Source organism: Bos javanicus, chromosome 10, assembly GCF_032452875.1.
Source record: "Bos javanicus breed banteng chromosome 10, ARS-OSU_banteng_1.0, whole genome shotgun sequence".
NCBI classification, from domain to species: domain Eukaryota; kingdom Metazoa; phylum Chordata; class Mammalia; order Artiodactyla; family Bovidae; genus Bos; species Bos javanicus.
In genome coordinates, this window is record NC_083877.1 from 7639030 (window position 1) to 7656588 (window position 17559).

Below are 17559 nucleotides of genomic sequence, written 5' to 3' on the forward strand. Positions count from 1 at the left end.
CCAGCTCTGCCACAGCCCCTTCCACCTGGTGTCAGTACCTCCAGCTGCCCCACTCCAATCCATCCTATTATCTGCTGCAAGATTCCTCTTCCCTAAATTCTGTTGCATCATGCTGCTCCCACGCCCTAAAACTTTGAGCTCTCAATTACTTCTCTGATAATATCCAGTCCTCTTATGCCCACCTTCAGTGACCTCTATGATCTGAAACCAGCTTCAAAGTTCCCACCCTCACTCAGCCTCATGTACCACCCCCATTTCCCTTGTTCTTGCCTGTCCTTCAGAAATAGACATTCTGCATCCAACTCTTACCCATTTTTTCAAGGTCCACCTCAAACCATATGTTCAAATGCTATCATCTTCCTTGACCATTCTGGTTTACAGTGATTTTCCTCCCACCTCTAAATACATTAAAAAAAAAAAAAGAAAGAAAAAAAAGAGTCCCTCAGTCATGCCTGACTCTTTGTAGCCTGCCAGGTTTGTCTATCCATGTTGATTCTCCAGGTGAGAATACTGGAGTGGGTTGCCATGCTCTCCTCCAGGGGATCTTCCTGATCTAGGGATCAAACCCAGGTCTTCTGCACTGCAGGTGGATTCTTTACCATCTGAGCCACCAGCTGCTGCTGCTGCTGCTAAGTCGTTTCAGTTGTGTCCGATCCTGTGCGACCCCATAGACGGAGCCACCAGGGAAACCCTAAATACATAGACTACCCACTTATTTGGGTCCTAAATCATACACTCATCCTGAAAATTGATAATGTGTGAGTAAGGGCTTAATTGTTAGTACTTAATACATGGAATCATTGAGATGAAATGAACTTGAAATATCCAATTCAGCATGTCCAGAAACACAGGAAATCCCCCTTGAATATGCCCCTGTCTGGCTGAACGCTGACAGAGTGCTGTGCCTCAAAATGTGATTATTTCACCTGTGAACTGCTCTTATAAGAAGGGGCCTCTGCTTTTTAGGGAGAAAGCTCCCACTCAACCCATTCTAACCCGCTGAGAATCTCATGACTCCAGGGGAAAAAAAAAAAGAGAAGAGTGGGATAGAATCCCCTTGCTCTTCCATCAGAACACATTCACCTGAATCCAACTGAGATCCCTCCTGCTTTTTTTCTACCATCACAGGGCAGCTTGTTAGAAATGCAGATTCATGAGCCCTGTTCCAGACCCAACTGAACTGGAAGCTCTGAGGATGGGGCCCTGGAATCTGAGTTTCCACACGTTTGAGAAGGAACCAGCTGGCCACCCTGATCTTCGCAGACTTAAAAACGCTTAGTGTCACTATGCCACCTTTTCTCCAACAAAATCATCTCTTGTATCTCCACTTAGGTTGTTTTATTTGACCAGCCATCTGGTCAACCCATACATTCCACGTTTGACAAGCACATGAGGTCACCAGTATAGAAGAGTTCCACATGCCTCCAAATCTTTTCACTCCGAGACACACAGAAAAACAGCTCCAGGTGACTGCATTAAAAAAAAAAAAAAAAACACTAAAAACCAAACTTTAAAAACTGCCACATGCAGTTTAATTTCCTTAAAAGCTTAGCCGGAAAAGGTTTTTGTGGTGTCGACCCCAGCTGGGCTGGGCCATAGTTCTGTACTTGGGGGAGGGGAGCGGGCCGAAGGTGAGCCCAGGATGGTGTTTTGAGTGGTTGCTCGGGGAGTGTTTATCTTTTCCCTCCTACAGACACACACTCTCAGTTTCTGGTCATGAAAGGGGAACCCTGTATTTTATAGAAAAGGAGTCACAGAAACAACGTTTGCAGCGAAAAAAAAAAAAAAAAAGTCAAGGCGCAATCTCCCCAGAGGAAAAGGAACCACGCTGTTTGTCCCTCTGTAACTGAGCAACACCCCGGACGGCTGGGGCTGGCTGTATCTTCTGCGGTTTTTCTTGCTCTTTTCCGCGGAGGTTCACTTCCACCCTCTTAACGCTCCACAAGTGAAAAAGCAGGCGGGGCGGCCGCGGGCCCCAGCTGCAGGGGATCCCGGCCCAGGAGCAGCGCAGCCCCCTCCTCCAAGCCCGGGGGCCGGACGGGGGCGGGTCCAGGCGCCCGGGCGCTGCGCCCCGCGGGCGGTAGAGGTCGCTGCGCGGCGGCGCGCGCTCCCAGCGCGGTGGATAACGGGGTCGGGCTGGAGGGAGAAAGGAAACCTGCCCCGGAGGCGGCGGCGGCGGCCCAGAGCGAGCGAGGGAAGAGAGTTCACTTTTGCCCGGGTGTCAGCGCGCGGCGGCGGCGGCGGGCGCTGACGAGGGCGCACCGAGCAAGCCGGGCGCCTATCTCGGGCGGCCAGGCGGGCACAGCGAGAAGCCGGATACAAGCGCGCCGGCGGGGCGCGGAGCGGCGAGCCTGGCCAGCGAGGGGAGCCGCGGGGGGCGCGCCCCGGGCGGGCCCCCAGAGCCTCGCAGGATGCCCCACGAGGACCAGCCGTCCCTGCAGAGACCTCGCTATGGCTGTAAGTCCTCTGGGCGCGCGGGGATCCGCTGACTTTGGGGGGGGCTTTCTCCCCGAAGGAAGGCTTGGAGAAGCCGGGGGAGCCGAGTGCGCGCCGCAGAGGAACAGGGGGGCAGCGGCTGGGTGGCTGGCAAAGTTGGGAGTTGGAGTTGCAAAGGCTAGTGAGCGGCGTCCTCCGGCTCTCCCCACAGTCATAATACCCAGCTGGCACCCCAGTCCCTCCCCCCTGCACACTCCACCGTGGCGCGAGGCAGAACTGGGTCTGCGCCCTGAAACACACCGAGTTGGGGGTTTAGGGGTATCAGGTGAGGATCCCGCGGAGCTCCCAGCCATTGCTGGCTCGGGCCAGGGGGTGGCGTTAGGGACCCGATTCTTCCAACTCAGAAGGGGAGGAAAGTTTGCTTGTTGTGGCTACAGGTGGGCTCCGTTAGTAGTGTGCCCGCGCATCCTGCTAGTGGCAGCGCCAGCGTTCCTGGAAGGCCTGGCATCTCCTTCTACGGCGGCTCCCTAGAGCTTCACCTGGGCCACCGGAGCTGGGAGTCCTTTCCTGCTGCAGCTGAAAGCTGCACCTCCGGTCCAGTTCCTCCCACCCCGCCTTCCGTCCCCCGCCTCCCCTGGGCCCTGCGGGGACTGTGCGGCGCGCGGGAGGATTGCAGCGCCGACAGGACGCGGCGCTGGGCTCCCTGGGATCCGGTTGGAGCCGCGTGACTTGAATGAGACCCTGTCGATTACCCCGCCAGGGGCTACCGTCAGAAGGACGTTGCTTTGGCTGATCGTTCAGTGGATAGAGCCAGATTAGATCCAACCACGTGGCTTCATGTGCAGAGTTCAGAGTCTTTACCAAACATGTGCCAGAAGTATTTCCTTTAAAACAAACAGAAAGTTGGCGCGTTCCCTCTTTCTCAACAAGGTTGGTGAACCCATGGTCGCGGATCACAGGTTAATCTTTTGCCCGGGCTGGCCTTGGTGGCAGGGGTAGCAGGTTTGGGTTAAGGTGGTGATTCCTGCTGCAAGGTTACCTTTTGTGGTTCTGACTTGTCGTGAGGGCCACAGGCTTGCCTCATAAAAAGGGAGTAGTCGGCCTGCTTACCCTGGCTTCTCTCCTCTGGGGCCTTGGAAGGGAACATCAGAGATGAGTTTTCCCAGGTGACCTTTCCTGTGTCAGCCAGTGAGGAGTCAGCTGCGGCCTCTGGCCTCTAGGGAGATGCATTTAACACTTAACCCCAGGCCTGCCCTCTGCAGCCTGAGTTTGCACTTTGCTAAACCACTCAGAGGGCAGAGTTCCTTGAGCTGGGATGTGTTCATCCAGAGGATGTCAGCCATTCATCAGATTGGTGAAAGTCCTGGATACATCAAGCTCCCAGAGTGTCTGGCAGCTTCATTGTGTCAAATTATAAGATGATCACAATGTGTGGAAACTAGGCGAGTATGCATTGAAAAAGGGGTTTTGATGTCATATCCTAAACCATGATCTGTTCGGTGTTGTGCCTTGCTAGTTGAGTGTGCTGGGCAAACGTACAAGAACGCAGTGCGTTAATGCTGCATTTCCACCCATTTCCCTACATGAGCATCTGTGATGACACTTGGTTTTCATTCAATGCACCTGCAGTTTTAGAGTGCTCCTAGACTTGGCTGTCAAGTAGGTTGAGATCCTGTAAGTGTGAAGAGCATTCTGTGTAGCCACTTGCTTTGGAAATCCTCGTCTAACTTTACTTAGGAGCTTGATGTAATGAGTGGTGTACCATCTATTTGGAATCCCCCTCAGAAGGCATTCTTTGGTCACATGACATAGTAAAAAATGGAAAGTAGTTGCCAATTTCCAGACTTTATGACCGCCCTGAACTCTTAAGGCTTTAACACAATAGCCTATTATGTCCTTAAAATGAACACTTCTATGAGTTTGATACCAGATTCATAAATGGTGTATGTTCATGGATTCTTTTTATTGCATTAAATATCATTATTTTGTTTAAAAGGTACAACATCAGCTGAATGAAACCTCAGATCAACAGCTACACTTAGAGATCTCCTGAACTAAACGGCACTGTTTGAGTTGAGTGTCTTGTTAGAGGAGGTCACTTGCTGTTACCACCATTTTCCTGCAAGTAGGTCTAGAGCTGAAGGTGGTATGTGTATAATGTGTCTGCCTGCTCAGTCGTGCCCTACTCTTTGCGACCCCGTGGGCTGTAACCTGCCAGGCTCCTCTATCCATGGGATTCTCCAGGCAAGAATACTGGAGGGGGTTGCCATTTCCTCCTCCAGGGGATCTTCCTGACCCAGGGATCAAAGCCGAGTCTTTTGTGTCTCCAGCACTGGCAGGCAGATTCTTTACCACGGTGCCACTGGGGAAGATTTGTATCATACACATCGTATATTTCAGACGTTCTCTTTCATGGAGAAGTTAGAAAAGCAAACAGGCTTTTCTATTTTGTGTGAGGACAAATACCACTTAGAGACCACAGCCTGAATGCTTTTGACACGCAAGGTGTAACTCACAGGGAGCTTACTGTGTTGCTATGTTCCTTCATTCAGGATAGTCCATGTACTTACTCCAACGATACTAGTGCTGGTCAGATACTATTTGGGGCTATACTTTTGGGTTTTCCCCTCATCAGATGCAGACTGAAGGAAGTAATTGTTCAAACTGGGGGATGGGCGATCACAAAGCAGTGAAATAGTTTTCCTAGTGGACAGATGGAAAAACGACTTCACAAATATATGTATGTATATATTTTTATTAAATACAGTTAATTTATAATACGTTAATTTCTGCTGTACAGCAAAGTGATTTAGTTATATATATACATTCTTTTACCCACTCCAGTGTTCTTGCCTGGAGAATCCCAGGGACGGGGAAGCCTGGTGGGCTGCTGTCTATGGGGTCGCACAGAGTCGGACACGACTGAAGCGACTTAGCAGCGGCATACGTTCTTTTTTGTGTTCCTTTTCATCATGGCTTATCACAGGATATTGAATATAGTTCCCTGTGCTTTACAGCCTTGTTGTTTATCCATATATATATAATAATTTGCATCTGCTAATCCTAAACTCTCACTCCATCCCTCCCCCACCCTCCCTTCCCCTTGGCAACCACAAGTCTGTTCTGTCTGTCCTCACAAATATTTTTAGTCATAGCATCATTTATATAAAATGATGCAAGATCTAAATTCTTATATGTGTGAGGACGTTCATAGTTTATTTTAAAAATGATGTCTAGTGGAATACACCTTAGTGTTAATAGATACTACCTAATCAACTATCCACGCAAAAGGGGACGGCATAATGTATTAGAATATACGGTTTCTGGCTTTCTGGGCCTTCTGTCAACACAGGACTGAAAATAGTGCTTTGGGCTTTTCACAGAAAGAACAGAGGAGAATACAGGATTGTATTTGCTGTGTTGTGTTATACGGCAGTGCTTTTTCTTGTTTGTGGGTTTGGTGAGTTATGGGTTCAATGAAACCTCAAACTATACCAAGCCGGGTTCATCCCCAACATTTAAAGATAAGCAGACTCCCTATTGGGATATATATATTCTCAATATATACATCCTATATATATATTGTAGTAATTTAAATTCCAGTGCTGCATATTCCTAGTAAAACATATTTGAGACTGGTCTTTAAAAACAGCTCTTTGGTAGTTTGAATTAAGCTGTTATATTTGTTTTAGATCTGGGCTGATGTTCTGCCATTTCTCCTCCCCTTGAATTGACATTTATTTCAGTAATTCTTGTACAAAGTAAATTAACTCAGTTCAGGGCTGTTATGATGTCTCTCTTCTCTACCAGGCTGAGGGTCTGTGAAATACCACATCGTGTGTTGTTCTTGAGGGATTTCTCAATGAGTTCTTCTTCAAGGTTCCCTTCTCAGATTTCTGACATGAGAGATTGCTAAAGTGTTCCTGATTTGCACATTGGTGCACTGAATTAAAACTAAATAGGCTTCTATTTGATCCTTGCTTCTTCCACATTGGCCACTTCCTTTGGCAACCTATGAAGTTATTTTTTGAGATGTTGTTTAGTTGCTAAGTCATGTCCAGCTCTTTTGCAACCCCTTGGATGTAGCCCACCAGGCTCCTCTGTCCATGGGATTTCCCAGGCAGGAATACTGAAGTGGGCTGCCATTTCCTTCTCCAGGGAATCTTCTTGACTCAGGGATAGAAGCTGAGTCTCCTACATTGGCAGGAGGATTCTTTACCACTGAACTACCAGGGAAGCCCTTTAAGACATTACTACAGAACTAAACTGGAGTATTAGCTCCCTAACACAATTCTGTAGAGGTGATGTGGAAACGAGAAGGGCGAAGCCGCTGTACTAATTCAGACATGAGTAGAACATTACAACCAGAGAGTCTTTCTACAGTCAAAACTAAATTTAAGTGGAACTTATGCTTAGATAATGATTTGCAGATAACTTTCATGCTCTTGTAACAAACTATGATGTATTCTCTGGACACGCTGCCACCATGATCTGTCAAAAGTTTTCTTCCAGTTATTTGACAGTTTAAAAGACCAGCCATAGCAGAGAGGGGTCTTGTGACTAAGATGATTTTGCTCATCACTGATGATCCAGTCAAAGTTTAAGTGCCTCGTGTGGGTCAGTAATCAATGTATCTGTGCCGGGAACTGTGGTTTTCTACCCTCTGCAAAATCATGAGAAATGTTGTAAATGATCAGTGTTTCACTCTTTGCTTCTCTTAAAGAAGTGTAACATAAGCCCAGCATGGGTGTGTTTGTGTGTGTGTTGCAGGAGAAGGTTCTGGCTGGTACTTTTAGTGTCTGATGCTCTTGTCCGCATGATGAGATTTCCAAATCACCTGGTGACTGGTGTGTTTCGGTGGTCGACACTACTAAGCTTCTTATTGCTTTCCCAGTACTAGAAAGTTAAGTTCTGAACTATTAATCTCAGGTGTATAAAACAGGATTGAATACACCTGTGTTTAAGGAGTTCCCTGGTGGCTCATGTGGTAAAGCGTCTGTCTATAATGCAGGAGACCCAGCTTTGATCCCTGGGTCGGGAAGATCCCCTGGAGAAGGAAATGGCAATCTACTCCAGTACCATTGCCTGGAAAATCCCATGGACAGAGGGGCCTGGTAGGCTACAGTCCATGGGGTCTCAAAGAGTCGGACAGGATGGAGCGACTTCACTTTCACTTTTGGGCAGCTTGGTTCTAACAGTCTGTCTGTGTTTTTCTTCGAAGATGGAGGAGGGGTGTGCGCACTGTTGCCCTGAGATGCAGTCTGTAATAGACAAAAAAATGAAGTTCCTCCTACATGCACTAATGTGGTTAAGCTTTTCAGAAGGTGCTTTCAGGTCACCAGCTAAAGTGTTCTTTTAGTATGCTTTTAACTTTAATCACATATGTCCTCAGCCCCAGTGACTTGTTTGGGAGCATTTAAGCTCGTAATACCCAGTTTGTTGGAGAACTTAGCGTTGTTTCAGGCGTTAGCGAACCCCTTTTTTCTCAAAGGAACCATTAGTTTGCTTTTGCCCCTCACCTTCCCACGGTATAAGCTTTTCAACAGCTCATTTTCTTTACAAGGCTAGTGTACAAGCAGATCTAGTGCCTACCAAGTCTACATGGCAACCAAAGACAAAGGCTATTCGACTTCTGATCTGAGTCGGGTAAGCCCTACAGGGTAGGCACGCCAGCACCTGGTGTGGAGTTGAAGTTGGTGGAGTTACCAAGTGCTTGTGTGCTTCGTGTGCCATTGTTACCATTCCTTGTTATTACCTCTGAGAGGACCAGTGGTTTTCCCTAAGCCGAAGCCCATGACACTGTCTCAAAACCGCACAGCTACCCGTGACAGGGGGTAGGGGTGCGGTGGTTGGAAGCTGATGCTTCCAGACCCGTCCGTCTTTCTCACCAGCTGCTGCCAATTTGCCTTCTCTGACTCGTCCGAGGACGTGTCCTTCCTTCTTTCTGTCTGTCTCAGGTGTTTGTCCTGATTTTATCAAACTGCAGAAACCTGTGACCATTTGGATAGTGTGCTCTTTTAAAAGTACTCTTTTAAAAGGTGGGCAGGATTCTCTCAAGTTTATTTTACTCTTTAACTGCCCTCCCCCCACCCCCCCCAAGGAAAAGCATCAAAGAATACATGGGCTTTTTATAGAGTATATCCTGGCTTCATCCAACCAATTTATGTATATGTAGAGACATGCCATCTCATCGTGAGGCACTGAAATGAAAGAAAGGCTTTTCCGTAATATAATGGTATGCTCCAGTGATTCCAAATAGGATAATTTGTAAAACGCTTTATTACATGTTCTGTGTTAGTCGCTCAGTCGTGTCCGACTCTTTGCAACCCCATGGCAACCCCCCAGGCTACTGGCCATGTGTTAAAGTCTAGGGTTGATGAGAAATCAGACAGAGGTTTGTAGTGGGTTGACTAACCAGTGAGCTAGTGCTGTTTCACTTTACCATTCCATTCTGTTTTTCTCCCTTAAAAGGCAGAACAATGTCAGTGAAGTGGCACAGGGTTTGGTATTGAGTAGATGTGAGTTTAAATCCTGACTTGGCCCTTAACTGCCTGAATAGCCTTGGGGTTTTCTCCTATACCTTGAAGGATGATGTTTTGCATTCCTGTGACAGTGGCCAATGTTCCTGGCAGTACAGTTCAGTTCAGTCGCTCAGTCGTGTCTGACTCTTTGCAACCCCATGGACTGCAGCATGTCAGGCTTCCTTGCCCATCACCAACTCCCAAAGCTTGCTCAAACTCATGTCCATTGAGTCGGTGATGCCATCCAACCATCTCATCCCCTGTCGTCCCCTTCTCCTCCCGCCTTCAGTCTTTCCCAGCATCAGGGTCTTTTCCAGTGAGTCCGCTCTTCGCATCAGGTGGTCAAAGTACTGGAGTTTCAGCATCAGTCCTTCCAGTGAATATTCAGGACTGATCTCCTTTAGGATGGACTGGTTGGATCTCCTTGCAGTCCAAGGGACTCGCAAGAGTGTGCAGTCTGGCACATAGTGCTGAACACACAGTGGTGATTTCAATAATCGAGTATCTGACACGCACAACACCCTGGGGATGAAGGAAAATGGTTACAGCCTTACACTTTATAAGACAGTCTGGAAGTTCAAGAGTAATGCCTCTACTTTTATTGGTGTGCTTCCAAGTTCCGTGGAAGCGAAGACACAAGTGACGGATTTGGATGGGGAAATGGGGTGCCTCATGAAGGTTGTGACCACAGCCTTGAGGGAGGTCAGGAAGGAAAATGGAAAGGCATTCCAGTGGGCCTGTTGCGTGGCTGTTTGGTGGGGTTGATGTTTAGGTGGTGTGGGTAGGTCCTGTGGAGGGAGGGGTAGCCAGAGGGGAACTTATCATGGAAGCCTTTATTTGTAGGCAACAAAAGACAGTGCTCTCTTGAGGAGAGCAGCTTAATCTAGTCTCTCCCTGAAGAATCTTTTTGTTCTTTGAGAGTTTCCATTAGGTTTTATGGGCAGGTGACCTGGTGAAGTGGGGGATGGTGTGAATGTGGGTGTGGTTGGAACGCACAGGGCCTGGAGCAGCAAGAGGGTGGGTGAAGTTTGGGTGTGTGTGTGTTTGCGTATGTGTTGGGGGGGTGCCCTATCTCTCGTTGCTCAGAGGCCCCTTTATCGCGCTCCTGTTTATACCGGTCAGGTTTGTCTTATAGTTTCACTTAGGATACGATGGACGTAAATCCTGATGATGGCTCTGGAATGGGTGGCATCCAGCGAACCCAAAGAGAGGTAGATCTGGAGCCTCGCTGGTGCCCAGGAGATTCCAGCCAGGTAGACAGCTAACTCTAAGCCATTTCAGAAGGCAGATTCTCTGAATTCTCTAAAAACAGGTGTTGTTTTTTTAAAGAGAATGTAGTTATAGCCAGGCAAGGACCTTGACAACCAGACTATCTAGGGGGTAGGGCTTCTTCCACCTCTCCCCAATTTATACAACTCATCCTCCCATGACTTAACGATGATTTTTCTTATCAAATTTCACTGGAGATTTAGGGCATCCACAAGATGAACATCTCAGTTTGAAAGTGGCAAATACCGTGTTTCTAGTTCATGAGCAGGCCCTCCCGTTTGACACCGCTCTCCCTGGACTCTCGCTTAGTTTTACAGTCATGGGTTGTGTGTGGCCCTTCTTTCCAAGGTGCCCAAAGGCACTGACAGCTATTTCTGAGGTCAGTGCAGTGGTTTTCCTGCCGTGGCTGCAGAGCATCCCCTGAGAACCTGAGGGAAAGGTGAAGTCCCTTCCCCACCCAGACCTTCTAAGTTGTTTTCCAGAAGCCCTCCAGGCACTCCTGATGTAACTCCTGATGCACTGGTGCTCCAGTGCAAGGGTGAAAAAGCATTCCTAATACACAGATTACCCTTTCCACAGGGCTGGCAGGTTTTTGTCAAGTAAGTAAAAACACATGAGCACGTTACTGAATGCTTTGTTTACAGTATTCCTTGTGTGTTTGATTTTGAGCACACACAAGCACCGCATACAAACCCTGGCATTGATTTCTGTCCAGGTTTGTGTTTACTGTATAGGATCTGTTTCAGTGTGGCTTTAAGGTTGCTTTTCTCCCTTCTGGGAAACAAATGTGATTTAGATGATAAAGTCCCAAATCTCCACTGACTAGGGATTAAGTGACGTCAACTCCCCAGAGATGCCTAAGGGTAGGTGGTGCTCTCTGGAGCCGTGGGGAAGGCTGAGTGAGCTGGATAACCTGTTTGTGTAATAAGGAAGGTCTCAGCCCTGGCCATTCTGGACTGCAGTCCTTGTAGGTGTGGGTGGGGCTGGACAGTAAGGGTTGGAAGATGTCTTCTTCTTCTGTTTTTTACCCCCCGCTCCAGGACAACTTAAAAGTGTTTTTCATTCATTCCCAACTTTGAGATCAGTTGAGTATGTTAGCAGAGATACTGTTTGATAGGAATTAGTGCATTCAGACCATGCCCCCATTACAGGAAACTATTGGTCTGGGTTTTTTTTGCTCTTGATTAAACATAGGACAGTCCTCTGATTTTTTGCTTAGGATCCCCAAAGAGGACGACTTTTAATTGTTCGTCTTTTCCTGTTCCTCCTGAATCTCTAAAGAAAGACGTTTTTATGTCTTTTTTTTTTTTTTTTTGCAAATTAAGGTATATTTGTTGTTGCTCAGTCACTAAGTCGTGTCTGACTCTCTGTGACCTCATGGGCTGCAGCATGTCAGGCTCCTCTGCCCTCTGCTGTCTCCCCAAGGTTGTTCAATTTCATGCCCATTGAGTCGGTGGTGCTGTCCCACCATCTCATCCTCTGCTGCCCCCTGCCCCTTTTGCCTTCAACCTTTTTAAGGTAGAATAGTTCCCAATAATTTAACTTCACTTCTCTTATTTTATTGCCTGATTGTGAACTCAGTCTTACGTAATGTTAAGGCAATTCCTTAGTCATCTTCTTATAAATGGACTTGATTTGCATGTTATTGAAGCAGCAGATCTTTGAAATACTTAAGTAATGCTTAGGTTTAGTACCTAACTGGTAACCTGGAATCCTGGTACCTAGGAAGACACACAGACTATATTTGCTGTTATTACAGGTTTTGCTTTAAAGTGTCAGCATTGCATTGCTGGTCTGAATGAGGAACTTGTTTCTATTATCTTTAGTTAAATTAAAGGTAATCTCAAGAATTTGACTGCCAGGCAAGTATTTAATGTTGAGTTTAGACTTGCCTTCACCCTCTGTGGAACCCAGGCAAGCTACTTTAATTTCTCTGTGCCTCCGTTTCCTGTCCTGTAAAGTGCCAATGGGAAAGTGCGTGCTCAGAGGGTTAAATGATTTAATGCTCTTTCAGAATGTGTCTCCATGGCATCAGCACTTGAATGTCAGGGGAGGGGTATCGCCCTCATCTCTGCTGCCTCTTGCCTGCCTTCTCACCTCATTGCCCTCATCTCAAGTTAACAGAAAATGGATTTAAAATCTTGGCTCCACACACATTTTTAAAAATTTACATATAATTAATGCTATAAACATCCTGTGCTTTCTTGAATGTATAAACTCACGGGAAATAGTTATCTCTGTGGAGGCGGAGTTGGTCTGTCAATTTGGGGACCAAATTCTTCTTCATGTATACTAAAAACAAGCAAAAGCAAACCTAACATGCTCTATTGTTGAATGTTACCAAATAAGGTTGGATGCTGGGTTGGATTTTTGCACTGCATTTTTTTGTCATCTTAAAAGTGGTTGTGGAATTGTCACTAGCATACCGGAGTGAGGGATTGTCGCTCTGCAGTTACTCGGCATCCTGCTATCCCCTTCAGGGTTATGTTGATCGTTGCTGTGGGTTGGAGAGCCCAAGTGTTCGTGACAGTATTGAGATGGGAAGGAACTGCTTGAAATAGTGTTAATCTTTATGCCTAATTCACATTGTGGAATCTGACTTCAATGAGAGGGTCCTCCAACCTTCTGGTCTACCCAGTGCTGTGGGGATTTAGAAGAGGGGTTGAGGAAGAGGAGGAGGAAGTATGCTGGTTCATTAGACATCCCTTAGGCCTTACTGCCTCTAGAAGGGTAATGAAGCTTTAGATTCATGGGCCTAAAGTTGAGGTGAAGCTCAGCCTATGGGCATAACTGGGATGCTGGAGGCCTTGGATGTAGAAAATCTTGGCTGCTTCTTGTGTGGCCCCACAGTCAGATTACTCGTTCATTCTGCCTTCCCTGCTTTCTTCTACCAGTTTTTGTGTTTTTTCCCCCATACCAATGTTTCCTATTGACCCTTCTGTATTAGAATTAGCCAGACTTGACTGCTTCCTCCCTGGGTCCTTGGTATGTCCATCACTTCCACATTCTTTGCCTCGGCCCAGGGCTGGCCAGGCAGGCTTCACAAGGTTGGGGTAATAAGTCAGTCACATCATCAGTGTCATGGAATATGAATTCTCCTTTCACCCACTCCCTAAACTCTGCTCCCCTCCCCATATCAAATCCAAAGCCTTGCTCATACTGAACTCTTACAAAGTTTTTCTGAGAAATGATCATTACACAGCCGATACCAGTAGGCTCTTGGTTTTGTTCTGTATCTACTAATGAGTTTTATTTTCCAAAGGAGAAAATATTTAAAGAGAATGTATAAAGAGACAGTCACCTGTCCACAAGAACCAGGGACATAAGAACCCTTTCCTTGCTTTGGCATTGCTTCTGGGGACAGTTTCAGAGTTCTCCTCCGTTCTGCAATAGAATATATGGTGTTGTCAGTCTGAATCGGCCTGCAGTTGGGAGGATTGTGCTTATGTGTTATCCTTCAAAGTAGGCTCCGATTGTGACTCTTCACATTTGACTAGTGACCTTTGAGAAAGAAATGGAGCTTATAGTGTGCTTCTCTGTAGTAGTTTTGAAATCTCTGCAAATGTGCACCTTTGATCTGTTGAGTAGGACAAACAAGACCCAGCAACCAAACAGGAAGACGGACTTAACCTGTGTACTCGTGAATACCTCTGGAAGGTTATGCAAACATGTTTTTAGAGGTTGCCTTTGGGGAGAGAAACTGAGGGCAAGGGTGAAAATGAGAATGGCAACCCACTCCAGTACTCTTGCCTGGAGAATTCCATATGGACAGAGGAGCCTGGTGGGCTACAGTCCGTGGGGTCGCAAAGAGTCAGACACAACCGAGCAGCTAACACTACACTATGGAAGAGTGGAAGGCAGGGCCGCTGGGATCATTTGGGACGGAAGAAATCTCCCAGGGCCGCTCAGTATCAACAGTGGGGCACCCTCTTAGGTTAATTGCACATCTTTTGATTGTTGTACATGCTGTATCACATCTCAGTTGAGAGCTCATCTAATTCCTAGTTGTCAACCTCACTGCCCATTATAATCTCTAGGGGAGCTTCACAAAGAAAACACTCTTTCTCTGAATCCTGTGCCCTAGATATTCTGTTTGTTTTGGGGTAGAGCAGTGGCATAGATATTTTTATTTAAAAAATCTTTGAACCCTCAAAACCACAAAGAACAATGTTTTGAAAGTCCATCTCTTTCCCGTGGCTTCACCAGCTATCCACGTCTTGCCGCACTATTGCATCTGCAGTCTGACAGCATAGCCCTAAATACCTCACCCCATCACAGGCCAACAACAAGAATATTCTCTTCCATAGCCCCCTCCTCAGTACCACCAGTACCATGCCTTCAAGTCCACCATCCACTTTTAAATTCTACATGAAGATTTTCCTCAACTGAACTTAATAGCCTTTTTTGGGGGGTGGGTGGGGTGGGGAGGATCCAGGGTCTGGTCAAGTTTCTCATGTTTGTTTCCTTTGGCTGTGATCCCCGCACCCTGTCTGTCCCCCAGCCTTGCCCATGCTGGCACTGTGCTTCCGTTCCCTATCAGTTCAGTGACGTTGAATCCCCTAAGAAGCACAGGCGCATTTCCTGGCATGAATGCCTCCTGAGTATCAGTGTTGCCCCCCAGTACATCAGAGGCCCACTGTGTCCACCCTCTTACTCCTGGTGATGAACAGATATTTTGAAAGATCTCCACAGGAGGTTTCAGGGTGTAACCAAGATTTGAAATTCATTTAATTAATACCCCTTTCTGTGTCTGTGCATTTGCCATAAAATACACTAGTTAAAGTTTACTATTTTTAAGTGTAAATTCAGTGGTATTAAGTGTATTCACATTTTTGAGTAACCATCACCAAAACTTTGTCATCTTCTCAAGCCGACACTCTGTCCCCATTAAACAGTAACTCCCTCATCCCGCCTCCTCCCGCTGCCTGGAGCTCCTCTCTCTCTCTCTCTGGTTTTGACTACCCTGGATACTCCATATAAGTGGAATCATACAGTCTGTTTCCTTTTGCAGCTGGCTTGTTTCACTTCGCTCGGTGTCCTCAAGATTCATCCAAGTTGTACCATGTATTAGAATTTCCTTCCTTTTTAAGGCTGAACAATATTCCATTGTACATATATACCATATTCTATCTGTTCATCTGTTGATGGGCAACTGAGTGGTTTCCACCTTTTGGCTATTGTGAATGATGCTGCCATGAACACAGGTGTACAAGTATCTGTTTGAGTCCGGCTTTCATGTCTTTTGTGTGTATACCCAGAAATGGGATTGCTGGAACATGTGGTACTTCTATGTTTAAATTTTTTGGGAACTGCCCCACATCTCTCACTTTTCAGTTAAGTGAATTGAGGAAGCCTCAGCAGGGTCACGTATCTTCAAGTTCAAGGGAGAGCTCGGTGAGAATTCAGGCCTCTAGGCTCCTGTTCAGATCACCACCACAAGGGCATGATTGGGTCCTTGTATTCTTCATAGGGGATAAAGACCAGGTCTGGCTGGGGCAAGATTTATTTCTTTGCAAGCGCAAGTGGAATGCAGGACAACGGTTCACATGTAGTATTTCATTTACATTATGTCTAACTTTTAAGAGAGTATAGTTTTTGATTGATAATTTAAATAGTATTAGTCCATAGACACGGAGAAGGCAGTGGCACCCCACTCCAGTACTCTTGCCTGGAAAATCCCATGGATGGAGGAGCCTGGTGGGCTGCAGTCCATGGGGTCACTAAGAATTGGACACGACCGAGCGACTTCACTTTCACTTTTCACTTTCATGCATTGGAGAAGGAAATGGCAACCCACTCCAGTGGTCTTGCCTGGAGAATCCCAGGGACGGGGGAGCCTGATGGGCTGCCGTATCTGGGGTCGCACAGAGTCGGACATGACTGAAGCGACTTAGCAGCAGCAGCAGCAGCAGTCCATAGACAAGAGGCTGTCTTTGAGCTCTTAAGTAGTGTATAACTGGTTGCCTCTCTGGGATGTGTAGGATTTTTAAAATAGAATATTATTTTATTTTGTTAACCTGGCTCCTCCAAATACTGTTTACCCTTGAACAACACAGTTTGAACTGTCTGGCCCCCTTGTCCCTGGATGTTTTCAAATAGTAAATAGTGCAGCAGTACATTGTCCTTGGTTAGTTGAATCCATGGATACAGAAGGGCTGACTGTGAGTTACATATGATTTTTCAGGTGCAGAGGGTTGATGCCCTGATACCCATGTTGTTCAAGGATCAACTGTATTAGCTGTGTGACCTGGGGCAAAGTCATAACTTCCCTGATTCATGGTGTTCAACTGTAAAATGGAGATAATAATAATAGTCAGACTTGAATGAATTAATCTACATAAAAATTCTGTGTCTGGTACTGCGAAGGGGCTCATTCAGTGCAAGCAATTAATGTAACATTTCTTATCAATTTCAATGATGCTATTTAGATAATTGCAATCATCCTTGCAAGTAGTATCTGGAATGCTGACATTTTTTAAATGCATTATGACTATTGTACTAGACTTGGCGTCTCCATTTGGCTGTCTTGTGGCTAGCAGACAGCGGCTTCTAACTTGGTGATTTTTACCCAGAGCGACAGGAACCTGGGAGTATGAGGGTTCTAGAACAAGTATGGGCTGAAAGTAAGGGAAGCCATTCCCTAAGGGCTAGTGTCAGTCATTTTTATACACTGCTAGGGCCATGGAATCCAGAGTTAGAAAGTCTTCCTGGAGGATCTGGCTTAGGTGGAGCCAGGACTAGACAGCCTGCTGTTTTGGGAGACTGGTCCTCTCTGCTCTCTGGTTGGAGATGAGCTGAGCATTACAAGTAGTCTACCTCTGTGTAACCAGCTTGCTGTGTTTCAGTGATTAGTTTGGAATGTGTGCTGAGTATCGTTTATGGAGTTCCTAGGATTATTTAACAAGAGAAAATGTTGGCTTTGCAGATTAGTGTGGAAAGATTGAAACTTGGACAGTCTTATTTCAGTGGACAGTCTTGTTTCAGCGGAAGGTCCTAATTTTAACCCTGGTCTCTGGTTGCCGTGCATAACCCTGAGAGAGATATCTCCCATGGTTTTTTGTGCCTGCGATAAGGATACAGGACCATGAGAGGTGCGTGTTGTGTACAGCTCTAAGTGACCAATTTCTACCTTTTTTTGTCAGTTTAACCTCTAATGATGCTGAGAATAACAAATACATGGGGTGCTTGTATGTGTCAGTCATGACTTTTGAGCACTTTCTGTGAATCACCCAATTTAATCCTCGTGACAACTCTCTGAAGTTGCTAATGTTATCCCCATATTACAGGTGGGAAAACTGAGGTTCAGAGAGGTTAAGTAACTTGCCCAAGCACC

The 17559-nt window shown here is 46.4% G+C and overlaps 1 protein-coding gene across 2 annotated transcripts in view; it reads left to right on the forward strand.

Moving 5' to 3' along the window:
* The first annotated feature begins 2091 nt into the window (after positions 1-2091).
* The window catches only part of IQGAP2 (IQ motif containing GTPase activating protein 2), a 307710-nt gene continuing 292242 nt past the window's right edge, over positions 2092-17559 (forward strand). The window contains exon 1 of one of the 2 annotated variants that reach the window (XM_061430007.1): positions 2092-2457. In XM_061430007.1, coding sequence (XP_061285991.1) covers positions 2412-2457 — 46 coding nt within the window. In that variant the 5' untranslated portion in view covers positions 2092-2411. The remainder of the gene's footprint in view (positions 2458-17559) is intronic. The other variant, XM_061430008.1, reaches the window with a different exon arrangement.